The sequence below is a fragment of the Vulpes vulpes genome, chromosome 16 (assembly GCF_048418805.1).
Source record: "Vulpes vulpes isolate BD-2025 chromosome 16, VulVul3, whole genome shotgun sequence".
Taxonomy (NCBI): Eukaryota; Metazoa; Chordata; class Mammalia; order Carnivora; family Canidae; genus Vulpes; species Vulpes vulpes.
The window spans coordinates 74,270,933-74,298,291 of NC_132795.1; the positions used below are offsets into that span (position 1 = coordinate 74,270,933).

The 27,359-nt window shown below is 43.4% G+C and overlaps 1 protein-coding gene across 2 annotated transcripts in view; it reads right to left on the minus strand.

Annotated features, from left to right (window-relative positions):
* The window catches only part of THADA (THADA armadillo repeat containing), a 329,408-nt gene that overhangs the window by 47,612 nt on the left and 254,437 nt on the right, over positions 1-27,359 (minus strand). For both annotated transcript variants that reach the window (XM_025992555.2, XM_025992556.2), the window contains exons 33-37: positions 12,604-12,980; positions 11,922-12,040; positions 11,512-11,584; positions 7,803-7,956; positions 4,884-5,015 (exon numbers count right to left, since the gene is read on the minus strand). In XM_025992555.2, coding sequence (XP_025848340.2) covers positions 4,884-5,015; positions 7,803-7,956; positions 11,512-11,584; positions 11,922-12,040; positions 12,604-12,980 — 855 coding nt within the window. The remainder of the gene's footprint in view (positions 1-4,883; positions 5,016-7,802; positions 7,957-11,511; positions 11,585-11,921; positions 12,041-12,603; positions 12,981-27,359) is intronic.

The following is a 27,359-nucleotide window of genomic DNA, read 5'->3' on the forward strand; positions in this document are numbered from 1 at the left end:
TATCTAGCTCGGGGGCTGGTTGGGAAGACAAAGCTACATAAAGCACATGAAAAGGAAAATACTAAGAGAGTAGACAATGAAGGGCGATGTGCCGTGAGGCAAAGACAGCAGCGGTTCAGAGAAGTGGAGATCCTGGGAAGCTAGGGTGGTGGAGGTGGGATTTAAGGTGTCACTACAAAGGATGAGCAGAAGTTTTACATGATTTTTTGTGGGGAAGAGGCCTGGTGAGAGAGAGGGATTGGAATTACTTGGAGCCAGGCCTCCAAGGAAAAGAACAACCAGCTGTGCTCGTGCAGGTAGGCTTGCTTCTCTTTTCCTGTGTGTGTGTGTGTGTGTGTGTGTGTGCGCACGCGCCTGTCCATCTCTGTTTCTTAAAAGTCCTTTATACTTTTTACATGAGAAATTGCTACCCAGAAGTCATCCTTCTTGAACCTAAATACTGACAATGGGTATGGGGTCTGGAAGCCCTTCAAATTTCTTCCTGTTGCTCTCACCCAGAACTCTGTCTGCCTAACTCGAGAATCACACAAATTTAGTGAGTTAAGTGTAAATACTGTCCAGGTTGGTCCCTCTGCTCCTCACACCCAACGGAAGCTCTGTTCAAGTGGAATCCAACATGAAATCCTGATATGAACGGGACCAGCATGAGTGAGCTGCTCTGGCAAGAGCGGGGAGCCCAGGGAGGCAGGAGCTGCAGAGCTGATGGCCTTCAGTGTCTCCTGCTCTGGAAACTGCAGCTCTTTCCAGAGCATTCCAAGGCTGGAAGTAGGGGTCTGAGCAGGGTAAGGAGAAGATGGAGCCTCACCTGGAGCCCTGCCCATACCCTTTCTTGTCCTACCTGCAAGTTTCAATCCCTTCTTCCTGAGTCCAGAAACGCCATTTCCACCGTCCCTCTCAGAGCACTCGGTGGCTAATCTAGGAGTAGGGAGCTAGAGAGGGTGGTGCTGCTGGGGCTTCCTTAGGTCATGCTTGCAAAGCTGGGCTCCCTGGGGGCACTCAGAGAGTTGTTGACGGGCTGTGTGTTTCACTTTCCAGGTGACCATGCGGGATGAAGCATGGGGTTATTTTCACCAGGCCTCCCAGGATCATTAACCAACGGATGCCACAAATCTACACCTGAAACCAGCCGTGGGCAAAGTGACAAGCTAGGGATGCGGTCTGAATGACTGGTTTAGCACTTGCCTCTTCTGTGCCTTCCAGAACCCGCACTGGGGCTCCCAGGATAACTGTGAGGTGTGCCGGACAGGGCAGGGCGGAGCCTGCAGGAGGTAAAAGCCCCCTCTTGCCCTCTCAGTTTCCATCACCCATCTCCCCACGGCCTGAGGAATACTCTGTCCCAGATCACAGTGTCTTGTAGTCTCCGTCCCCTTCCCGATTCCTGGTAGTTTCACTTCCTGGGAGGTGACGGCTCAACTGCTCTGTCAGTGCCAGAGGCGCATCCGGGTGTTTCTCCAGGGTCACCTCACAGGTTTGAGGCCTCAGAGCCCTCTCTGCTTTCCCTTCTCGCCCACTCCTGCCAGCACCAGCAGTCAACCTGCCATGCTTTCCCCTCCCATCTCCACTGACAGCGGCTCGGGAGGATCTTTGCTACCTGCTCCCAGCTGGCCTCCCTCCCGGACCCCAGCCCAGGTCCCCTGGCACACAGCTGCTAGAAAAAGCTCCTCAGACACGCCACTGGCAACACTGCTCCCCGCTTTAGAGCCCTCTCCAGCCTCCTATCACCTATAGAAGGAGACCGTTAACTTGGCATTCGGAATCATCCTAAGAGAGTGTGCTTTCTCTTCCACCCCGCTCCCCTGGCCTCTGCCTGTGTTCTGGCCATGTGGCCCCCTAGTCGGCTCCCAAGCTCTCCCCGACTCTCCCAAGTTCTGGCTCTATCTTCTTCTGCATTGTAAAGCTCCCCTCTGGGTCCCATTTACCCTGTCTTTTGGGCCAGCCCCACTCTCAGGGACCTCCCTAGACCACACAGTCAAGATGCACCTTGCATATCCCTGTGTACCCAGCACACTACTCGATAGTGTACGTACAAAGCTCTCGGACCACGTCTAGCCCTCACTTATAGGATGGGGTCTCAGAGGCAGGGAATCCTTGTGTTTTACTTTATTCTTAGGAGGTAAAGCGAGAATTATTATTGTTATTATTTACAATATTTAACCTTCTCAAAGAAAACATTAAATATTGCCATGATTTAATAATATTATACTGTGGCATTCGTTAAACCATTGACTTGGGGACAAAACTAAGGACATGTGTTCTCAAGCTATTCAAGACTCAATAGTGATGATTAACTTTGGACACCACAGAGCAAACCATTAGTAGTGTAGTCTACAAGATCCCTGCATGCTGAAGGAATGAGAAAAGTTACCATCAGCCACTTGATATCCTTAAGAAATGTCAAAACAAGACAATATTGTTCTCGTGAATCAGCGGGCTGAACTTCTGACTAAAGCGAAAAATCAGTGATCCTCAGCCTTCAGCTACTTTTCAGTTCCAAACAGAAAGATATATATTTTTTTGCTTGAGAAAACCAAGCTGTATTACAGAGGTTCTGTCTAAGTACTGCTGCCAGACTGAACAAGGAACACATGAGAAAGTGGTGAGCGAGTGTCCCCACACAGTGATATTATGTTGCTGAGACCTTTGAGGAATCTGGCTTGGGTCTGATTTTTTTGGATGCAAAAATTCACTCAAAATGAGTAAAACAAAAAACAACAAACAAAAAACAAAACAAAACAAAACAGGGGGAGTGGGTGGGTAGGATGCTTTCATATAACTTAGGGGAAAGGAGTCACCACATGGGCTGAATTGTTGGTAAACCAGTCAGATGGTCTAGCAGTATATGCTGCGTTGGTGTTTTCAAGTTGTGGAACTGGATATTTTAAAAAAACATTTTATTCTGAAATAATTTCAAATATACAGAAAAGATGCAAGTATAGTAACCCCATATCTGTGCTCACTATTTACATGCACACACAATTTTTTTCCCTGAACCATCTGAGAGTATGTAGCAGGTGTCATGCCTCTTTTATGCCTTAATATTGCTGTTGTAGATTTCCTAAGAACAAAATATTTTCTTACAAAACCACAGTACAGTTATCAAATACAGGAAATTTAACATTGATTTTAATCTACAGACAATATTTCAATATTGTCAGTTCTTCTAGAAATTTCCTGTACGGCTTTTCATCCCTTCTAGCACAGGACCTGGTCCAGGGTAGCACACCACATTTAATTATTATAGAATTCTTGTCTTTTTCTTTTTTAATTTTTAATTTTTTTAATTTATTATTTATGATAGTCACAGAGAGAGAGAGAGAGAGAGAGAGAGAGGCAGAGACACAGGCAGAGGGAGAAGCAGGCTCCATGCACCAGGAGCCCGACGTGGGACCTGATCCCGGGTCTCCAGGATCGCGCCCTGGGCCAAAGGCAGGCACCAAACCGCTGTGCCACCCAGGGATCCCTCTTGTCTTTTTCATACCTCTTTTTATGGGCCAAGGCGAGGAATACAAAAATAGGTAGTCTTTTACATTTATTCTTCCCTCAGAGGCTTTACACATGGATTTTTACGTGTGAAAGGCACTCAATATATGATTATTGGTTTGTATTTCTTGAGGAAAAATTCAAACTAATAGGAGGAAGACTGTGGTAATACACTTTTACTCTAGATGAACTTGGGAGAAATTCTGAAAGAAGTAAAAAATAGTCAGGGAACAGTTATCAAGATTAGGAAGGAGTAAGTCCACTGATGAGTTCCAGGATGTAATAACCTTTCCCATTTTTGGTGGAGAGGGTCCTAGAGAGATCTGGTGAGTATTATACTCCACCAAATATTTACTGAGCACTTGCTGGATGCTCTGTGTGTCCTTCTAAGGGAAACACACAGTAGGAAAAAGGAATGAATCACTAATGGCAGAATTACATACCCAGGAACTCTGACAGGGTGGGAAAGGGGTGAGGAGAGGGCAGCTTACACATCACTACCAGATCAAACTGTGTCTTCCCACTGAGAGGCAAAGCTGGTCCTGATCAAATGTGCTCTGGAGCAGATTACAAAGAGATTATTAAAAAACCAGCTTCTCCCATATATGCCACTACAACAGAAGACTCTGGTACAAGGAAGTTCATATTCCAAGGGAAGCCCCCAAGATCCCCAACCACTGGGATGAGGAGCCCAGAGTTCGTTACAAACCCTATATGGCTATTCCCTTTCCCATTCTGCTATCAAGGTAAACTTCTTTGTTTACAGAGGCCTGTGATCTCTTGCCTCCAAATGGTGTTCTTGCTTCTCCTTGGGATGGCTGACCCAGAGATCTTTTGTGACAACCCTAGTGAAGGGAATCCAAGTCCACCAGGGCAGTCATCCTCCCAGCTGGCCACTTGTCCAGAGGTGTGACCTTGCTTCTACTCCAAGTTAACTTGACTCACACGCATCCGTTTTTATCACAGGCAAAAATTAATAGAAGTACAAAATGATGGAGCTTTGATTCCCAGGTTATGTAACCACACAGATAATCAGGACTTAGCCTTATTTAAAAAGAATGGCAAAAAAAAAAAAAAAAAAAAAAAGACAATGTAACTAGTAAAAAGCACTGCCTATTAGATTTCTGTCTTTGAAGACAATTTTTCTCCATGATGTCTTAGAGCAGGGGTCAGCAAATCTGGGCAGCAGCCTATTTCTGTAAGTAAAGTTTTACTGGAACACAGTCATGCCCACACGTTTATCTGTTGTTTAGGGCTGCTTTCCCATCAAAACAGCAGAGTTGAGACAGAAACCAAATGGCCACCAAAGGCTAAAATATCCACTCTCTGGCTACTTACGGAAAAAGTGTGCCAACTTCTGTCTGGGAGCAGTAAGCTGCTGCAAAAGGGTAAGAATGAGGTACCTGTTGATCGGCAGGTGTTTTCTTGTGACATTGCAGTCACTACCGTTCCCGTGGCTGCATCTCTGACAGCTTGCTCCTCACTCTGCAGGAGGGTAAGGACACATCTCCAGAGAGCAAGTGTATCCTGCAATCCTAAGACCAAAAGGGATTCAAATGACCTATGGTTCAATTTATAAGCAGGTACAAATAGTGCTTTAAATCCATGGTGGAAGACAGCAGTATTTAATGAGCAACAGCCATTCTTTTCTTCCTGGGTATTTCAAGAAAAGAAGACTTGGCAGTCGGATAAACAGGGAAGAGACAGGGCCCTAAGGAGGCAGTTTGGAAATGTCTGTCTTTTTGAGGAGGAAGGCTTCTGGAGGCAAGCAGCCCAAGGCAAGGCCCCCCAGAAGGTGCGGCACGGCTGACTAAGGCCCTGGCCCCAGCTGTCCACAATGACTCATGATTCTCAGGAATGAAATTTTATGCATCAAGAATGCTTTGGGGAAACTAGCCCAGTGTTGATTTGAGTGACTGCTGGAGCTTATAAATTCTGAAAGCAAAGTTTCAATCAAGATTATACTTTGGGGGGACCCTGAGTGGCTCAGTGGTTGAGCATCTGCCTTAGCTCAGGGGGTGATCCTGGAGTCCCAGGATCGAGTCCCACATCCGGCTCCCTGTGGGGAGCCTGCTTCTCCCTCTTCTTATGTTTCTGCCTCTCTCTCTATGTCTCTCATGAATAAATAAATAAAATCTTAAAAAAAAAAGATTATACTTTGAGGTGGTGGTGGTAAGAACTGAAAAGGGCAGGGAATCATCCATGATAGCCTGGGACGAGTCTGTGTGGGGCCTGCTATCTGACCACCAGAGTTCCTTGGGCAGGAACTCTGTGTGGTCCCTGTGCCAGGTGCTGCTGCTATGGACAATGGGAGAGGAAAAGACAGTATTTGTTCCTGAGCAATAGCAAGGAACACCAAGGACACAAGACAAGGAGAGGTCAGGGATGGAAACGTGTGGCTGTGCCTCATGGAAAGGGTATGTGCTGTCCAGGGGGTGGGCCCAGGCTTGGGCAGAGTCACAGTGGGTAAGCCACAGGAAACCATCACTCCATCATCCCTAACCTTTCGATGGGGTACCTACCCTGTCCTACGAAGTCTCCTTAGACTACCCAACTACCCTCTCTCTCATCTGCCTGCAGAGAACCTGGTAGCAGAGTTTACAGGGCGTTAGTCATACCAAGAACAGCAACGTTCTCTCTGGGGTTTTGTTCTCTCTTTTCTGTTTTAAATCTGGCTTTAAATTTTTTTTTTTTTGGCTTTAAATTTTATGCAGTCTTTCACAATCTATCCATTCTAATTGTTCTTTAGGGTTTAATATTTTCCTTTCTTAATATTTGCTTCTTTAAAGCTTGGTCATTTATCCCCACTGAGATCTTCAGTCTTCTTTCTTTAGTCCATTTCAATTTTTCTTTTTCCTTAAATGACTGCTCTGTCCTTAACTTGTCCCCATGCACTTTCATGTCTGTTGTCTCTCAGTTCTGTACCTATTTGTCACGCTCTTATAGCCATCACCACCACCGGCCTTCTTCCTCATTACCTATAATGTTATAACCGGTTCCAGAAATTAATTATGAACCATGGCTTTTAACTAGTACATTTCACTCAGCATTCTAGGTTATTCTACATACATTTTGCCTGATATGAGCTAGCATTACAGTATCCAGAGTCACCCAGAAAATGCTGTAAATGATATACTAATTGGAGAAGCTTCATCAAAACTTTTTTTTTTCTTATTCCTCTGGGTCTGATGATTAAATCACCATCAATGGGGCAGCCCAGGTGGCTCAGCGGTTTAGCGCCGCCTTCGGCCCAGGGCCTGATCCTGGAGACCTGGGATCAAGTCCCATGTCGGGCTCCCTGCGTGGAGCCTGCTTCTCCCTCTGCCTATTTCTCTGACTCTCTCTCTCTCCTTTCTGTGTATTCTCATGAATAAATAAATAAAATCTTAAAAAAAAAAAATCACCATCAATGAAGGCCCCTTCCAGTCCTCCTTTGGGTCTAAGAAAAATGCCTGGAAGTCACTTAGAAGAAAGAATTAAAAGGATTATCAAAGACAACTTTGTTTCCCAGGGAGATCCAGGGATGAGACATTTCACTGGTCTGAACTGTGCTGGCTTAAAATCTGAATCTCACCATCTAAAAAAACAATTATTTCCTTTCTCCACAACTACACTGACAGCTCCATGGATGCTGGGACTGTGGCTCGTTCTTATTCTTTGAATCTTCCATTCACATTAACCTCTATGGAGTCCTGCTGAGTTACTTCCTAAACACTCCTTGAGCATGTCCTTTCTTCCTCCTCAATGCCCTGGCTTCACCCTGACCATTCCTTTCTCACCAAGATCACTGCATCAGGCTTCCTGGAAGAGATGACAGTTAGGCTGAGTCTTGAAAGACAAACAGAAGTCATTCAAGCAGCAGTTTGTCTCAAGGACTGTTCCCTGCCAATGATGTATGGAGCCTGTGTTGGGGAATGTGGCCGATGAGCAGGGAGGGCTGAGCAGGGTATTTAGATTTTAAATCTAAAATCTAGATTTAGATTTGGAAGGGTATTTAGATTTTATCTTGAAGGCAATGGGAACCCACTCAACGGCTTTAAGAAGTGGAGTGAAATGATCAGTTCTGTATTTTGGAAAGACCACACAAGCTTTTGGAAGCATAAGGAGAATGGCTTTGGGGGCAAGGCTGAAAGAAAGAGGCCGGTTAAGAGGCTCTTGGTGAAACATGAGGAGTTAGGAGGGTGGGGGGAACACATGTGAAAGATGCAAAAGTATGGTGCACATGGGTCAGTTTCATCTTCCCTTCTTTTCTACTCTGGAGTATCTATTCACACTTTTAACTCATTTGGTGCAACGGGCTTCCCCTAGCCCAGAGCACTTACCAAGAACGGGATGGGGGCTGGTAAGCAAGAACGGTGTGGTGCTGGTGAGGGCTTCGGCAGCAGCCAGCCTGGACTCTGTGGGAAGGTGTTCTCCACAGGATGAGACGACCAACTGAACCCACTGCTTCAGTGTGGGGGCCACTGAGTCCCTGGTCTGAAAGCACAGAGTGTATGACAGTTGAGCAGACGCAATTAAGGGCTGACATGGAACTAGGTACGAGCCACCTATACCACATAGGATCTGCAAATTAGCTCTTACTGCAGGGAAGAAAGGTTTTTGTAGTTGCTTTCCCAGCCCAACTAGGGGGAAATAAACAAGCCCAGGGAAGAAAATGTGACTTGTCTTTCAGTAATACTGAGTCACTAAAACTAGTAAGCAAGTTCCTGGAGTCTTTCTGACGCAAAAAAAAAAAAAAAAAGGGTACCATAACATTGGTGTATTTGATAGCTTCAGTAAAGACAAGCCTTTTGGGAAAAGACCACGGCAGCAAATAATACCATTTTCTTCAATAACCTGATGCTCCTTCCTTTTTTTTTCTTTTTTTAAAGATTTATTCATTTTATTGGAGAGAGAGAGAGTGACAGAGATAGTGAGAGAGAGCATGAGCAGAGAGGAGAGGGAGAAGCAGGCTTTCTGCTGAGCAGGGAGTCCCATTCAGGGCTTGATCCCGGGACCCTGAGATCATGACCCAAGCCAAAGGCAGATGCCTAACTGACTGAGCCACCCAGGCATATCCCCCCCACCTCCACCTCTCGTCCCCTACCCCAGGTTCCTTCTATCTTAACTGACTGAGCCACCCAGGCATATCCCCCCCACCTCCACCTCTCGTCCCCTACCCCAGGTTCCTTCTATCTTAACTGACTGAGCCACCCAGGCATATCCCCCCCCACCTCCACCTCTCGTCCCCTACCCCAGGTTCCTTCTATCTTAAGGCACAGAACCTTAGATTTTTGGCTGGGTGCGTAGGCACTCAGCTAAAGACTACATTTCCCAAACGCCCTGGCACTTGAGAGTAATATGTGATTAGGTTCTGATTAATGGTGCATTATTTTTAGGTCAAGCCTTAGGAAACACATGTGACCTTTCCTTCCTGGGTTTCTCTTCTCCTGCTACCTGAACAAGGACAAGATGGTGGAAGCTGGAGCCACCATCTGGGGCCATAAGATGGAAGCCATGTTGAGAATGGCAGGACAAGAAGGTACAAGAGCCTGGGGGCCCAATATTGTCAAGCCACTCTATCTGCTTTGACTGCTGTGATCTAGTTTAAGCCACTGTATTTAAGTGTTTCTGCTGTAACATTTAAAGCAGTATCCTAACATTATTGTTTAAACAAAGCTCTATTTTTTTTTTAAAGTAACAGCTTTTTAAAAATTGAGATACAATTCACATGATACAATTCTCCTATTTAAAGTATATAGTTGAGTTTTTAGTATACTCATAGGTTTGTACACTCACTACCAGTCAATTTTAGACATTTTCATCACCAAAAAGAGAAATCCTGTATCCTTTAGTTACAAAACCCTCTCTGCCCCATCTTGTAAATTCCCCACTCACAGCCTTAAACCATTAATCTACTTTCTATCTCTATGGGTTTGCCTATTCTGGACATTCCATATAAAGTGAACCATACAATATGTGGTCTTTTGTGACTGTCTTCTTTCCTTTAGAATGTTTTTAAAGTTCATTGACGTTATAGATATATCAGCACTTCATTACTTTTTTGTGACTGAATAACATTTTATTGAATGGACATACCACATTTTGTTCACCCATTCATCAGTTGATGGACATTGGGATTGTCTCCATCTTTTAAACCCTGGTTTTCTATGTATTCTAGAAATGGGATTATTGTTCAAAATATACTTTACTTCCCCTATTAAAGAAGCCTCTTGGGATCCCTGGGTGGCTCAGTGGTTTGGTGCCTGCCTTCGGCTCAGGGCGTGATCCTGGAGTTCTGAGATCGAGTCCCGCATCAGGCTCCCGTCATGGAGCCTGCTTCTCCCTCTGCCTGTATCTCTGTCTCTGTCTCTCTCTGTGTCTTTCATGAATAAATAAATAAAATCTTAAAAAAAAAAAAAAAAAGAAGTCTCTTTAACTGTTCAAAATAACTGTTAATGGGCCTCTGTGGAACTAAACTGATGAGCATCTTAGACCTTGAGGAAGAGGCTGACTCCTAATGTACAAAAAAAACCCAGATCTCTCTGGGAACTTCCTTCATGTGTTTTTCTATGGTTTTGTTAATTTTTCTCTCCCTGGAAATCTCCCAATTTTATCAAATGTTTCATTCGAGTATCAAGTACTGCCTTTAAGAAGCACATGACTACTGGTTAGTAGTAGATGAAAACGTAGACGCCTGTAGATGAGAACGATGTCTTTTGGCAGATGGGATAGGCTGTCCTGTGACTATTTGCTTAGAATTTTTTTCCCTCTGGGCTGTAGTTTTTTCCAGCAAATCCTCTCCCTTCTTACAAACCTCTCCCCTTTAAACCCCCAATACATACCACTGACTTTTTTTTTTTTTTTTTTGCTCTTTGTTTCTCCTAGTGACCAGCAAGCTTTGGCCTCCTGGTGTGTCTCTGAATGACCCAAGGAAACCATGGATCTGTTTAGTTCTCACCCTTTGTCCCCTCTGCCCAGTCCCTGCTCTCTGAACTCAACGACCTCCTCTGTGAAGTCTTCTCCTTAGCATGCCTACACTCCCTTCCTCCTCTGGATTTCTTGGGCCTCTTTCCTAGTCATGATCTAAAGCTCCTTCTCACTCAGGACACTGTCCCTCTATCCCTGCCCATCTGATCTCCTGCACCTCTGGCTATGCCACTTTACCATAAGGAACTGGAATCTGCGATGTTATGCTGCCACTATGATAGTATGGTCACATGTAACCAGGAGCTTCAGGTAACTTTACTGTAGTATCGACTGCCTTCTACTTTTAATAATTCTCTGATGGCAGCTTTCTCATATGCCCCTAAGTATACATGTAGTTGTCTCAGGGCATCTTCCTAGGAAGCTGTTTTGGTTACTCTCGTTCCACCTCTCCCCTAAAGGACATGTGAGAGAGATAAAGCACATCTGGGCCTCCATCCAAAGTCAGCTAGGCCATGTTCTGGGGAAATAGTTAACCCTTAGGGATGTATTTTCATACTTAGTTGGCCAGGATGCAATCCTAGTGACTTGCTCACTTGTTCTTTAAAAAAAGGGTCTAGGGGTACCTGGGTGGCTCAGTCCATTAAGCAGCTGCCTTCTGCTCAGATCATGAACCTGCAGTCCTGGGATTGGGCCCCGCGTTGGGCTCCCTCCTCAGTGAGGGAGACTGTTTCTCCCTCTGCCCCTCTCCCAACTTGTGCTCTCTTACTCACTCTCTCTCTCTAATAAATAACTAAAATCTTTAAATAGGAAAAATAAAAGGGTTTGGGCATGTGTGTGAATGTGTGAGTGTGGGTGTGGATGTGTTGTAGGAGAGGAGGTTGTGTTACCCTCACGGATTCAAATCAAGTATGCCCAGGACAAGAAAAAAGAAATGCTGACTCAGAAAATTTTACATAAGTTATACCCAAAGTGAAAAACCAAAAAGAATAACATTTTTGTAGAGGCTGCGCATACATGCCTCAGTGATTCTGCTTGCTGAGACAGTTCACCTTTGTCGATACCTTCCCAGTAAAGAAGGGCGCAAAAACCCAGACCCTAGGCCAGAGGCCAAATCAGCCTTACCTCCTCACACATCTGTAGGTGGTGGGCAATCACTCTGGAGGCAAGTCTCAGAGCTACACTTTGAACTTCAGACCTAGACAAAGTAAGCCAAAACACACAAAAAATAAACCCAAATATACTTTATATATGGATGGGTTTTTGCAGATAGTCTGTAATCCATTCCATTGTGAAAGGTGGAAATGCTCACCTCTTGGCCATACAAATGCCTCCAGAGGTAATTACCATTTGGTTATTAATGTGAAACTCTGACATCATTCTACGGCTTGAGCTTAGAACATGCTCATGAGATTCAGAAGGAAACCCAGAACCCAAGCCCTTAGGGGAGGACTGTGCTCAAGTTCATTATGTAAGTGACTGCTGGGATGGAGCACATGTCACACTGAGGTTGCACATGGAATACAGGGGCAAACCTTTCACTGGAAGCAATATCCATTGTCCAGATCAGGAACTCCTTTGGGGTGAGGTGGATACAGCGCTGCATGTGGGAAAGCCACTCACTGGGGTCCATGCAATGGAGAATTTTCAATATCTGTGTGTTAAAAAAAAAAAAAATTATTCAGGAAAAAGTCTCCAAAGCCAAATAATCATCACTTATACCAATAAGAGGGTCTATCTTTCAAAAAGCCTCACGGACTTCTTATTTCTCCCTTACTATTTTTGGGAGACCAAGACAGGGTAGAGCAGTGACACACCCAAGGGACCTAGGTGACCTGAGATCAGAGTCTAGATGCCCTGATTCCTAGGTCAGTGCCCTTTCCTTTCCTTTCTAGGTGGCCATCTGTCCCCAAATAGCCACACTGACAAAGACTGCCCTCTGCCACAGTCTATAGCCAATTTTCAATGCTGCATTTCTTACAGCACTGAGTGGCTTCCTCTCAATCTCTGTCTTGGCTTACTGCCATCATCATTATCATCGTTATCACTTTTTTAGTGCCCTTCCATGCATGAGGCCATGACAAACACTATATGAAGAGCATTCTTGCCCACTGGATGCTGTACCTTCTTCCTATTGCTCTTGGAGAAGCCCAACCCAAACCTGTCTAGGTGATCTTGTTATGGTGAAGGGGACAGTCAGTACGCAAGAGACTTTACCTTGCAGAAGCATTCCGGGTGATTTTCCTTCACAGCCAACATCAAGAATGTCTCCCCCATATTCCGCTGCAAAGGTGGCAGCCCCTTCTCTCCTAATCCCAAGGCTGCTGTTGAGAACCTTTCCAGCAGGGCTTCTAATGTCAGCAGGCGCACTTCAGGGAAGGAAGACTCCAACAGCTGAGAGAAGGATATGGGAATGTTCCCTGCCTGCTCTCCAGCCTGGGCCGCCACTGCCGCTGTGGTGATGGCTAGTTTGGTGAGACTCTGGAGGTACTGGGGCAGGCCTGGCACCGTGAAGGTATAGGTGAATCCCGTTATCAGCTCTGATCCTGAGATGATCCTTCTGACATCCTCCCAGAAGCCAAGACACTCCACAGCTAAAAAAAAAAAAAAAAAAAAACAAAAAAGTAAAGGAAAAGAGGTAATCACTTTATTGAAAGTTCCACAAAAGGACAATGGAGAATGCAAGGCTCTGAGTACACGGGGTGGACTACCAGGCACCATTCTTGGATAGATTTCACAGGAATGATGTAATAAGTGACTAGCCCATCTATGTTCAGAAGTCTGAAGACATGAGCCACAAGTCTGAACCTAAGTGGGCTAGTCACTTATTACCTTTGCTCAGAAGCAATTTCTGTTTGGGTAATTCATAATGTCTCCCCCAGAGGGACAAAAGGCTCCTGGATCAGAGAATGTGCTCCTGGCACCCCTTCCCAACATTCAGTATTATGGACTCAGGGACCTCCTGAATCACTAAGCCTCAGAGTTGAGCAGGATAAAAGCACATCTAGTTCAAACTTCTTTTAGGGGCTCAGATTCCTCTGTAGCACCTTTCCTCGGAGGCTCCTGATCTACTCCTACAGTGACTCAGAGCTCATAAGACAGACTATTCCACTGTTAGTAGATCCAAGTGTCACTGAGTTCTTTTGAGACTTTCTACTCACTGGCCTAATTTGGCATTTTGAGGTTCTCCGTGAGCCCTTCAGGCATCAGAGCCCCTGTCTTCCCCAGAGGAGACACCCCTACTTCCTTCAACTACTCCCCATATGGTGGGGTTCGTCTTCTCTCACTCTTCTAGCTGCCCTCCTTTGGACGTGCTCTACCTCTCTCAAGGTCTGACGCCACAGAATGGACATGACTCTCCCATGTGGTATGACCACAGGACGATGACTTTCCCTGTTCTGACACTAGGTTACAGCAGTTGCATCACACTGTTGACTCATGGACCTTAAAGTCAACTAAAACCACAGCCTTTCTTTTTTTACATGGTCTACTGACGGTGGTGAGTCATCTTTCTCCCACCTTGTACTCAGTGCTTAGATTGGGACCTGTTTTTTTTTGTTTGTTTGTTTGTTTTAAGCCCAAGTAGAACCACTGGTATAGTTTATCTCTTAAGTTTTATGGTCTCCCTTTTAGGTTGCCAGGATCTTTTTGTATTTTTACTTCTGATCAAAAAACACTTATTGCCTACTTACTGCATGAAGGGCACTAAGTAAAATAAGAACACTGCCCTTGAGGAGTTTATAGTCTAGTTTGAGAGTGAGAAAGGAATGACCAGGTAATTCCAATACTGTGGTGTAAATGATAATCTGAGTCTTCAAGGGGAAGGGAAAGGAGAATGTGTTGGAGCCACCAAAGGCAGAGCAAAGGGCCATAGGAATGAACTAGAATGGATGGTGTGGGGAACTACAGGCAGTCTGATATCATTAGAGCATGGAGTTCGAGGTGGGGAATAGTAGGAGAAGAGTCCAGAGAAGTATGGTGGCCAGGACATTCAGAACCTCTTAGGCCATGTGAAGGAGCCTGGGCATTCTTCTGGAGGCTAGGGAATGCCACTGATGGATTACTATAAGCAACAAAGTCAGGAGTAGTCTAGGGGAGAAATGATGAGGCTCTGAAGTAAGGAAGGGATAGGGAGAAGATGGATTTGAGAAAGTAGTGAGGGAGTAAAACAGGTGACACTGGCAACTGACTGGGGGAGGGGTCTTGGGTATGTCCCCAAACCCAGATGCTCCACAGAACATATCCATCGTCCAACAGAAGTTGTGTAAACCTCAGTGTGACAAGCATGCCATAAATGCCTGCAATCAAATAATTACTGAAACTGTGAACTGGGCCAGCGTGGAGGACAGAGGACATCAGTGAGCATCAGAGGCAGCTCCCTGCCCACCCCCGCCGTTCCCCTGACCTGCCCACTCCAAACTCTTACCGACTCATTATCAGTTCTAAATCCTCCTACCTTGATCATTCTGTGCCTAGAATTTCATCTGCAAGAACATCAGGATAGACTTCATCAAAGGTCTTGCTGAAATTTAAGTATCTCATAACTTGGTGAACACTACTGACTTCTAGAAAAAACTATCATATACGTAATAGAAATGTGAAAGATTATGGTAATAAAAACACTTACTTGAAATTGCAAAATCTTATAAACTTGCAATATTCCAGGATTTAAAAATATGGACTATTCACATTACACATCAAATTGTTACAAAAAGAAGTTTGCCTCAAAAGGCTAAGTGGGGGCTCAAGCTCTAATATGACTGGGTCCCATGGAAGACACTATCCACCATCTGCCAACTGTGGTTACAGACATACCTCTGCTCTTTTATTTTCGGTGCCTAAAAACCCATCTGACTACGATTTAGTAATGAGACCCGCGCACCACGTGGTCTTCAGGTACCACTTCCCTCCCCTTCCCACCCACCGCTGCCTCAGGACAACACTGCCTTAAAAAGGAATTTCATTTGTTTGGCAAGGAGTCAGAAACATGGCTCAGAGATCTGCTCTTTAGAATGTAATTAAAAACAGGAAGACTGTCTAGGCCATTCTGGATAATTTTCAGAGGAACCTGTTATCTGAAAGAGATTTCAGGCAGAGGGCATTGTTCACTGGACTCAAGAGCCAGGTACCCAGACACATTTGCCTCCTCTAGGGCCTCGAGGAAGGATGATATTATCATGAACCCAGGGAATGAAGGCACTCCCCCCAAAGAAAAGGAAGATGGAGTCAGGCTTAGGAAGGGCTCCTATGGAAATTCTTAGCCTACCTTGCCTTTGGAATTCAGTACAATTCCATAAGCATTTACTGAGCATATATAAGGTACTCTCGGAGAGAGATTCAGAGTTGAGAAAGAAAAATTACTTGCTATCAAAAAGCTTTACAGCTAACAAGAGGACAAAGACAACTACCAAAAGTGCCAAATGCTTAGTGCCCTAAAATTGTTAGTGAGGAAAGCTATATTTATGTGCCGGGCACTATAGAATGTTATATGTCCATTATTTAATGTTAGGAATAATAATTACTTTTAGAACTGACATTTGAGTACTATTCTAAGCACCTCAACAAGAGTTAATGCATTTAATTAAAGCCGTTGGTGCTAGTACTATTTCCATTTTACAGATGAGGAAACAGGTTAAGTTACTTGCCCAAGGTTGCAGGGAATGGGAGGTAAAGAGAATACATAAGCCATTAAGAAGGACCAAAATAAATGTGGCAGGCACTTATTTTCTACAGGGAAAAGACAAAATAAAAGCTTTCAGTAGGGAATAAAATTGAAGATGGGCCCTGCAGGCTTCCCAGAGGTGGCTGACTAATGGAGCAAAGGGCAAATGCTCCAGGGGAAGTTAAGAGACAAAGAGTGACCTGTGAATTCATTTGCTGAATTAACGTATCAGCAGAGGAGTAGTTAGGTCAGAGCTATAAGCTAGGAAATTATCAAATAACATTCATTTAGACATTTTTTCCTAACTGCTGCTTAAGGAAAAAAAAACCAAAAAGCACCTTTTTGTGCACTGAGACCCAAAGAGATGACCTAAGCAGAGTTTCTCAAACTGGAGTGTACCTAGAATCACCTGGAGGGCTTGCTAACCCACAGACTGCTGCCTCACCCTCAAAGTGTCTGATTCAGGAGATCTGGGGAAGAGGCTGAGTTTGCATTTCTAATAAGCTCCCAGGTGATGCTGCTGCTGCCGCCGCCGGGTCAGATGCTTTAAAACCACCGCCCTCAAGTGATGCTACATAACTAGAGCTTATTAAAACCACACGGACCTGAATCCCACGCCTGCATATTTGGAGTCAGGTGGCTTGAGGTGGGCACAGACACCTGTAGTCTTTTTTTTTTTAATTTATTCATTCATTCAGAGAGAGAGAGAGAGAGACTGAGAGGCAGAGACACAGGCAGAGGGAGAAGCGGGCTCCATGCAGGGAGCCCGACGCGGGACTCGATCCTAGGTCTCCAGGATCAGACCCAGGGCTGCAGGCGGCGCTAAACCGCTGCGCCAAACCGCTGCGCCACCGGGGGTGCCCAGACACCTGTAGTCTTAAGAAGCCCACAGCTAATTCTGCTACGTACCCCAGCTGAGAACCATGCTCCTAAGACACGACTTTCACAGGGGTCCGTAGGGTTAATGGGTGGGGAAGTAGGGGTCTGCAGTCCCCAGCAGAGCACACTTGATTCCAGCCTGGTACTTCACCTCTTTTCTCTTACAAATAGACATCAAAGGAGGGAAAACCACCAAGAATTCAAAAGAATGAATAAGCCCTAGAATAAAGGCCTCTGGCAGGTCGGCCTCAACTGTGGCTCAGAAGGTCCAGGTTCTGTTCTCAGTCTAGGATGTAGCCATGAGACATCAGAAAGACCAGGACTCTATTCTTATGGAGTTCCCACAAATGTGGGGACCACAGAGCCCCTCTCCCCCTGTGCCTTCCTTGTGCCTCCAGGGGCTCTTGAGGCTGGAGTTAGAGGTAACAAATACTTTCACATAAGCAGCTCTAGTGACTAGAGCTTTAGAAAAACAATGGTAGGGGACCCTTGACCGCATGTCTGGGGCAAGCCTGGTTTTAAAGCACCAGGTGATTCTAGTGTGATTCCCTTGGGCTTGACAGCTACTGCTTTACTGGCTCTGCACCCCACAGCTGATAGACAGTTGGCCAAATGGTTCTCACAACCAAGACTTCCTCCTGGCTGAGCACTGCCCTACCAAATGCATTTCAAAGTCTAGATCAACTTGGGGAAATTTATTTCCATTTCCGGCAGTGACAGCATGCAAAAAACTGAAGTTGGTTCTTGGATGGGGTTCCTCAGTGTGAGGTTTAGCACTTCTCTTCTCTGGAAGATAACATTTCTGTTTGCAATTTCAATTGTGATTGCTTTGGGTTTTTCTTCTTTCTGATCTTTCTTGGAAAGCCAAGTGTTCCAATGAAAGAATCGAGTCCCTCCTTTAGTGGCCCCATCTTACTTTTCATAAATTAGACAAATTTTATAAATTTATTAATTAGGAGTTTCTTCTAGTCCTCCTTGTTTGGAAAGTCTTTTGACTTTCTCACCAGTGCAGTCATTTTAGTCACTCAAGAATGTATGGCTGATTTTATTTTATTTTTTTTTAAACTTTTTAAATTTATTTATGATAGTCACAGAGAGAGAGAGAGAGAGAGAGAGAGAGAGAGAGAGAGAGGAGGCAGAGACATAGGCAGAGGGAGAAGCCGGCTCCATGCACCGGGAGCCCGACGTGGGATTCGATCCCGGGCCTCCAGGATCGCGCCCTGGGCCAAAGGCAGGTGCTAAACCGCCGCGCCACCCAGGGATCCCAATGTATGGCTGATTTTAAACCTTATATTTTATTTTGTTTTTGAAATTAACTTTTTGTTTCTTTAGAGCAGGCATGTTTTTAGCCTTCAAAGGAATGGCTAACTGGCTGGCTTCACTTGGAAGGGCAATACCTCCTGCTGTGCTAAGTCCTGGTTCAACGGAGAAATAGTTCCCAAGTTTGGAATCCAAAGATCAAGAAAATGTCAAAAACACTGTGACAGACTGGTACACATTGCCAACTTTTTATCTTGTCCAGGAACTATGTTAAAAACCCATCATCTTTATTATTTCATGAAAGAAGGGCCATCTCAACAGCAAAACCGGTAGTAAATCCAGTGTCATCATAAAAGGGCAATTCTTTTTTTTTTTTTAAGATTTTATTTATTTATTCATGAGAGACAGAGAGAGAGAGAGGCAGAGACATGGGCAGACGGATAAGCAGGCTCCCTGCAGTGGGACTCGATTCCAGGACCCTGGAATCACAACCAGAGCCAGCAGACGCTCAACCACTGAGCTACCCAGTGCCCCAAAAGGGCAATTCTTTAAAGACATCTGGCTTTAAGAAAAATTTCCCATAGTATCGTTTGGTTATAGCTTGATTGTGAAAGTGTCACCAGGGACCAGCATAAGGGAACTGCATTTTTGGGGAAGCTGGTAACAGTTTCCTGAGTGTGATCTGTTTGGACAGCATGACTACCCTGAACAGAGGTCTCCTACGGAGGAACCACAGGGACTCAGCCGAGTCCCTCGGGGCAGTGAGCAGAGTGTCTGTGTGAAGGAGCACAGTGGTCCATTCACACAATTCCCTCTGGTAATCTCACTTGTGTTATTCTAGCATCCTTGGTTCTTTGGCAAGTTGCAGATTTCAGTGTTATGTCTGCTGCCTGAACAGTGATTGCTAAATTAACTGAATTTCAAAGTTGCCACTCCCTAACCAACCAAGGTAGGGTGCTAACATCAACGAGGCTGCTGAAAGAGGATTTAAAAGCAGCACATATTCTGAGCAGGGACAGCATCCTTTGTCAAAAATTCTGTTCTATCATTTAGGGAAGTGTATCTTTGCCCCAGAGGAGAGCATATCCTCAAAAGGCAGGCCTGTGGGTCATTTATCTTTGATTTTCTGAGCTACTCATGCAGATTTGTTAAAATTTCTTTTAAAAAATCAACATAATCTTAAAAGATGCGTGTTAATCTAAACAGCCTTAATAAGGACATTGTGGGAGAAAATGTGGGATGATATCATTGCCACATAATTATGGATACAGTGGAGTTGCACCATAAGAGCATTTAATTTAGGTGAATTTAACTCTAAGTACTCAGCAAAGAGACAGATCGGAAAATAACAATTAAAATAGAGGGCAGTTTTGCCTGGCACCCTAGTCACTGTGCATATTTCCAGAAGGGTGGTGGTGCTGCTACCTCAGACCAGAGGTTTCTCAGACGTTAGTGTGCTTCTTTTGCAGAGGTCCTGATTCAGTTAGGTGTGGGGCAGGGCCCCCCAGATCACATTTCTAACAAATTCCCAGGTGACGCTGGTGCTGCTATTCAGGAACCACTGTCTTAGCTCATCTGTGCTCCTCATGGTGTAAACACCTCGTTGTGCTGAATGTGTGACTCTAGTGTTTAGTGGCGTTTGTTTTTGTACACCACAGGCCCTAATCCTAAGTCAACCCCTTCATCTAGTGTTCAGCCAAAAGCTCCTGGCCTTCACTGTTAAGTCATAAATCCAGATAGCCTGATTTTGTGCTGAACTTGCCAAAGTAAAATAGGCAAGAGGGAGTAAATGTGCCCGCCCAAAGACAGTATTTCCTTGGCTCCGTAGAGATAGTTCTAGGGGAAGTCAAAGCCCCAGTGGTCACAGCAAAGTTGTTCTAAGTAGCAATCGGCACTCATGATGGGTGAAAGATCCTTCTCAGGATTGAAAAGGCCAAACGGAAGAGAATAGTATCACTGCTATGGGATAAGTCATTTACTGGGATACTGTGTAAGTGGCAATGATATTGACAATGCCACTGTGGTGGTCACTTGCCACCGTGACTCGGAGTAAGTTTCTCCATTCTGCCTGACTTTGCACATGCTCCCTCTGCCTCAGATGAATCAATGAATGAACAAATGATTAAATTTCTCTTTCACATATTGAAGAGGCTCTGAGTTCTCTGACACCAGTAGGTCAAGAAAAGTTTGCAGATAGATGTAACTGTTCTGAAGTCTCCTGGATGCTCCCTCTTTCTCCCAGAATTTCTACCCTCCTTAAAAAAGTAGGGAGTGAGAAAATATAAAGCAGATTTCACTTCTAATGTATAGCAAGGTGGCCGTTTTTTTTTCTGTTTCAAAGAACCGTGGCTCTGGTCAGAGATCTGTAATCAGATCCAACAAAAGTGCTTACCTCAAACAGTTGATAAACTGGTTCTAAAAATAATCAGATGATAATTTGTACGCTCTGTGAATGTTAATGTCCTGTTACGCAATTTGTCAGTAAAAAAATTATATTTGGGGAGAAAAGGAAACCATAGGAACTGCAACAACAACAACAACAACAACTCAACTGATTTCATAAACGTTGGCTTCTCCTTATCAAAGGGAAATTCCATTCTTCTATTTAATCCTCTGCCCCTCCCAATACACTGTAATCCTGACCCCAGGGGCCCCTCCAACAACAAACATGCAGGATGACCTGGTAGAAGGATCTGGAGAGTGTCTTTTTTTTTTTTTTTTTTTAAAGATTTTATTTATTCATGAGACACACACATACACACAGGCAGAGACACAGGCAGAGGGAGAAGCAGGCTCCATGCGGGGAGCCCGATGTGGGACTTGATCCTGGGTCTCCAGGAGAAACCGCTGAGCCACCTGGGCTGCCCTGGAGACTGTTTTGAGAAGCATGCTGAACTGGTGCTGGCTGCTTACTTCTTGCCTCCTTCTGTTTTTTGGGCTCTGAAGCCCTTCATGCCCTGCTGACACAGGTGTGGCCCCAACACACATCCCTTTGAAAATATTCCCTCCTTCCTCTGCCCCCAGCATATTCTCAAAGGCATGTATTTTCCAAGCACAGAATTCCTTATCTGTGGCTGAGGGAGGAGGATGAACTTCCCAGAAGACCATCTGAAGACTATCTTGTCCACCCAAGAAATAAACAGTTCCTGGGCTTGGGAGCCTGCTCGGGGTGGGAGCTCTGAAAGGATTTGGGCCAGCTAAAAGTGAGCTCATCGGGCACCGGGTGGGACCAGCTTTTACTTCTGGACTCCACCCACCATCCCATAGCTGCCTCTGCCCAACACAGGGGGGAAGTCAGGAAATACTTGTGGATAAACACATGACAACCAAAAGATACAAACATGAAATTACTTCTAAGCAAACACTGTTTCTGGTTCTTTGTCAGTGACAGGCTACTCAGGACAAAATTTGGAAATCCGGAATCTCTCTAGTACCACACCATCGACATCCCTGTATAGATCTGCCTTTCCCCCCCAAAAGATGTGGGGCTTCTCTTCCATCCTCAGGCAATGAGATACAGTGTGAACCAACTGGAGAGAAAGTAGCTGGCTGGGAAGATCTCCTGTGGTAAGGGAGGAGTGAAGACCACCTACCTCGGTCCCCTGCCGGTGCTACAGTTTACAGTTCTGGGAGAAACTGTAAGGCTGAAGAAGTTCCTGGCACTACTGGACTGCACTCTAACACCTGTAGGAATGATGCTCTGAGGTGCAGTTTATAGCTGGCAAATCCAACAGAGTCTGGGGAATGCTATTTAACGTGAAATCCAGCCCCAACATGGAGGGAGGAGTTAAGTACATTTTGCCATATGAGCAATGGAGGTGAGCCTGGATGTGGGACCTGGCCATAGGACCAGCAGAAGCTCTGTCTCCTGCTCTGGATAAGATGATCACTCACTTCTTTAGTTTTGCTATCAATTTTAACTCCTGATAGCTTCTTTTCTTCCAACATTGGATTTTTCCTTTCTTGGAACATCACTTTTCAAGTTTTCATTTTTTAAGAAAAGATGTTATTTATTTGAAAGAGAGGGAGAGAACACAACCAAGAGAGGAGGGACAGAGGGAGAAACCGATTCCCCACTGAGCAGGGAGCCTGACTTGGGGCTTGATCCCAGGACCCTAAGATCATGACCAAAGGCAGATGCTTAACCAACTGAGCAACCCAGATGCCTCCATATTTTTTTTTATGTGACTTTCATTATCCCAGTCTTCAGAGGGTATTATCCCCATTTTACAGTTGAGGAATCAACAGGCTTCAAAAACAAAGTGATAGAAGTGATTTTCTAGTGACCGAGCCAGTCAGGCACCCCAAAGTCCAACACTTTAAAGGAATAAAATAAACCCAATACTCAACAACATAAAATTAATATGGTCTGGCACCTAATAAAAAATTATCAGCATGCAAAAAAGTGGGAAATATGGGAAAATATGACCCATAACTAGGAGAAAAATTAATAAATAGACCCCCAAAAAACAATAATAATGGAAGGAGAGACAAGGACGTGATAATAGCTACTATAAACATGCTACATTTGCTCAAGTATCTAGAGGAAAATGGAACATGATGAAGAGAGATATGAAAGACATTAAAGGGACACAAATCAAACTTACAGAGGTGAACAAGATAATACGTGAAATAAAAAAATACACTAGATGAATTAGCAGCAGATTAGATACTGCAAAAGATTAGTGAATTTAGAGACATAGATTAGAAGCTATCAAAAATGAAACACAGCTAGGAAAAAAAACCCAGAGTATCAGTGATGTGTGGGACAACTCCCAGTGACCTAATATACATATAGTGGAATCCCAGAAAGAGAAGAAAAAGGGAAAGGACTAGAAAAAAATATTTGAAGAAATAATGGTGCTGGAATAATTGGTTATTTGTTTGCAAGAAATGAAAAAGAGAAATTCAATCTTATGAGATGCATGAAAATTAGCTTGATGTCAATCAAAGATATAAATGTAAAACCCTAAATACAAAATTGTAGAAGAAAACAAGAGCGAACATCTTTGTGACCTTGGGATAGGCAAAGACTTCTTTACTAGGGCACAAAAACATGAAACAAAAAAACCTGATAAATTGGACTTCATCAAAATTAAAAATGTTTGCTCTTCAAAAGACATTGTTAAGAAAATGAAGAGATAAGCAATAGACAGGTAGCAAATACCTGCAAACTATTTGTTTGTATAAAGGACTTATATCCAGAATAAAGAACTTTCAATAATAAGATTCAACAATAAGATAAACAACTCAATTTATTTTATTTTTAAAAAGATTTCATTTATTTATTTGAGAGAGACAGAGGAAGAAAGCTCAGGAGCAGAAGGAGTGGCAGAGGTTAGAGGGAGAAGCAGACTCCCCGCTGAGCAGGGAGCCTACTGTGGGGCTCAATTCTAGGACCCTGGGATCATGACCTGAGCTGAAGGCAGATGCTTAACTAACTGAGCCACCCAGGTGCCCCAACAACTCAATTTAAAAAAGAAATGTGTAAGAGATTTGAATAGACGCTTTACCAAAAACATGTATGTATAGCAAATATGGTACCTGAAAAGATGCTCAACATAACTGGTCATTAGAGAAATGCAAATTAAAATCACAATGAGATACCACTATACCCACTCAAATAGCTACTAGAGGGATAATATCAAGTCTAGGTAAGGATGTAGAACAACTAGACCTCTCGTATAGTGCTGGGTGGGGATACGAAGTGGTAAGCCCCTTTGGAAAACAAGTTTGGCAGTTTCTTGTAATTCTTATCATATGACCCAATAATCACTTTCCTAGGTTTTGCTTAAGAGGATTAAAACATGACCACACAAACACTTCTATATGAATGCTCAGAGCCACATTATTCACAATTTCCAAAAAGTAGAGATGCCCAAATGTATTTCAATTGGTGCGTTAATATAAACAAACCATGCATATAATGGAGCACTGCTCAGCAATAAAAAGCAATGGGTCACATCATATTAATAAAAGGTAAAAAATCACATGATCATCTCAATAGATACGGAAGAAAATTATACAAACTCCAACACCCTTTCACAGTAAAAATACTCAACAAACTAGAAATAAGGGGAACTTCTTCAACCTGATAAGGGATATGTATGAAAAACCCACAACTGACAACATACTTGATGGTGAAAGATGGAAAGCTCTCTCCTGAAGATCAAGAAAAAGGCAAGAATGTCTACTCTTGTCATTTCTATTTAACACTGTCCAGGAAGTTCTAGCCTGGGCAATTAGGCAAGAAAAATAAATAAAATGCTCCAGATTGGAAAGGAAGAAGCTCATGCATATGACATGATCTCATATATAGAAAACCCCAAAGAGTCCACCAAAAACCCCTAATAAATGACTTCAGTAAGGTTGCAGGATAAAAGATTAATGTACAAATTTCAATTGTACTTCTATACAGTAGCAACAAACCACCCAAAATTGAAATTAAGAACATAATTTCATTTATAACAGCATCAGAAAGAATATAATAGAAATACATTATTTAGCAAAGATATCCATGATGTATATACTGGAAACTATAACACACTACTGAAAGAAAATCTACATAAATGGAATGACATCCTGTATTATTATTATTATTATTATTCTTTTTTTTTGACATCCTGTATTCTGATCTGAATTTTTGAAGACATAATATTGTTATAATGACAATACTCCTCAAACTCAACTATAGATTTAAGACAATACCTATCAAGATCTTAGCTGGTTTTTCTTTCCTTTTTGCAGAAGTTGACAAACTGTTCCTAAAATTTGTATAACAATGTAAGCGACCCAGCCAAAACAATCTTGAAACAGAAGAACAAAATTGGAGGGTTTACAACCTGATTTCCAAAGTTACTAGAAAGCAATGATAATCAAGACAGTATGGTTCTGGCATAAGGGCAGGCACACAGATCAATGGAAAAGAACTGAGAGTCCAGAAATAAATCCATATATTAATGGTCAATTGATTATTTGACCAGGGTACCAAGACAATTCAACGAGGAAAGGATAATAAGTCTTTTCAACAAATAGTGCTGGGATAAATGCATAACCACATGCAAAACAATGAAGCTGGATTTGTACCTCACACCAAATATAAAAATTCACTCAAAATAGATCAGAAACCAGGGCACCTGGGTGGCACAGTCAGTTGAGTGTCTAGGACTCTTGATTTTGGCTCAGATTGTGAGATCAACCCCCATGTTGGGCACTATGCTAAGCATGGAGTTGGCTTGAGACTCACTCTCCCTCTGTCTGTCTCCACTGCCACCCCCCCCCAAATAAATAAATAAACCTTAAAAAAAAAAGAGAAAGGATCAGAAACCTAAATGTTAAGAGATAAAACTATAACAGTCTTTAGAAGAAAACATGGGTACACATCTTTGTGACCTTGGATTAGACAATGGTTTGTTAGATTTGATGATAAAAGCACAAGCAACAAAAGAAAAATTGATAAACTAGATTACATCAAAACTTAAACATCTTTTTTTTCTCTTTAAGAGGGAGAAGCAGGCTCCCTACCCTGAAGTGGTACTCAATCCCAGGACCCCAGGATCATGACCTGAGCCAAAGGCAGACGCTCAACCACTGAGCCACCCAGGCGTCCCAAAACTACAACTTCTGTACATCAAAGGACATTATCAAGAAGGTGAAAAGACAACCCACAGAATGAGAGAATATAGTTGTATATCATATATCTGATAAGGGATTAACAGAATATATAAAGAACTCTTACAACTCAAGAATAAAAAGACAGCCCAATTTAAAAATGGACAAAGGATCTAAACAGACATTTTCCTAAAGATATACAAATGGCCAGTTAGCAATAGAACAGATGTTTGACATCACTAGCCATAAGCGAAATGCAAATCAAAAGTATAATGCAATATTGCTTCATGCCAACCAGGATGGCAATGATAAAAAAGAAGGACAATAACAAGTGCTGCCAAGGATGTGGAGAAATTGAAGCCCTTATATATATACATTGCTGGCAGAAATGTAAAATGATGCAGTCTTTGGAAACAGTTTGCCAATTCTTCAGAAAGTTCAATTTAGAGTTGGCATATGGCCCAGCAATTCTTCTAGGTCAATACCCAAGGGAACTCAAAACATACATCCTCACAAACACTTGTCCATGAATCCTCATAATAGTATTATTCATAATAGCCAAAAAAGTAGAAAGAACCTAAATGTCCATCAACTGATGAATAAACAAAATGTGGTATACTGATCCCATGGAATACCATAAAAAAGCATAGTGCTGGTTCATGTACAACCAGATGAACCTTGAAAACATTGTTAAGTGAAAGAAGCCAGACACAAAGGCTACATGTTGTATCCCAAGCTTTCAAAAACAACCTGCTTAACTAATTTAATTGACATGGGTAACTAGTATCAGATTATCTGTGATGAGGGCTGCTGGAGTGTAGCAAGACAAGAACACAGAAGAAAACTGAAATCACAGGGACTCCTGGGTGGCTCAGAGGTTGGGTGTCTGCCTTCGGCTCAGGGAGTCCTGGAGTCCAGGATTGAGTCCCATATCAGGCTGCCTGTGTGGAGACTGCTTCTCCCTCTGCCTGTGTCTTTGCCTCTCTGTGTCTCTCATGAATAAATAAATAAATCTTAAAAAAAAAAAATGAAATTACAGATGTGTGTTTGAATAGTATTTTACTCCTGGGGTGGAAAGGTGGTAAGACAGTTTCAAGATATGGTTCCATTACAGATCCAGACACTTAACCCAACTCACACTACTGGAGGCTCTTAATTTTGGTTATAGAAATAAGCATCGGACCAGAAGCCAAGGAAGCTTGACTATTTCACTAACCAGCTGTGTGACCTTGGGCAAGTCATTTAATTGGTATAGTCTCCATTCTACCTACTGATTAAATGGTTTCTAAACTTTAAAATTCTAAGAACCATGGGCCTATGTCTTCAGCACCACGCTTGGAATTAACGAGGGGTAGACACCACATGAACCTAGCAATCTAATAACACATCCTCTATTATTCTGACTTCTGAAAGGCAGCTAGAATCATCTGCTTATTTTAGGAGCTCACTGTTCCCTGGGAAAGATATTTCTGGCAAAAGCAACCGTTCAGATGACAGTCTCAGTGTTTTGGAGAAAAGCAACTAATTTATTGACAACAAAGCCTGTTTTTTTTTTCCTTGA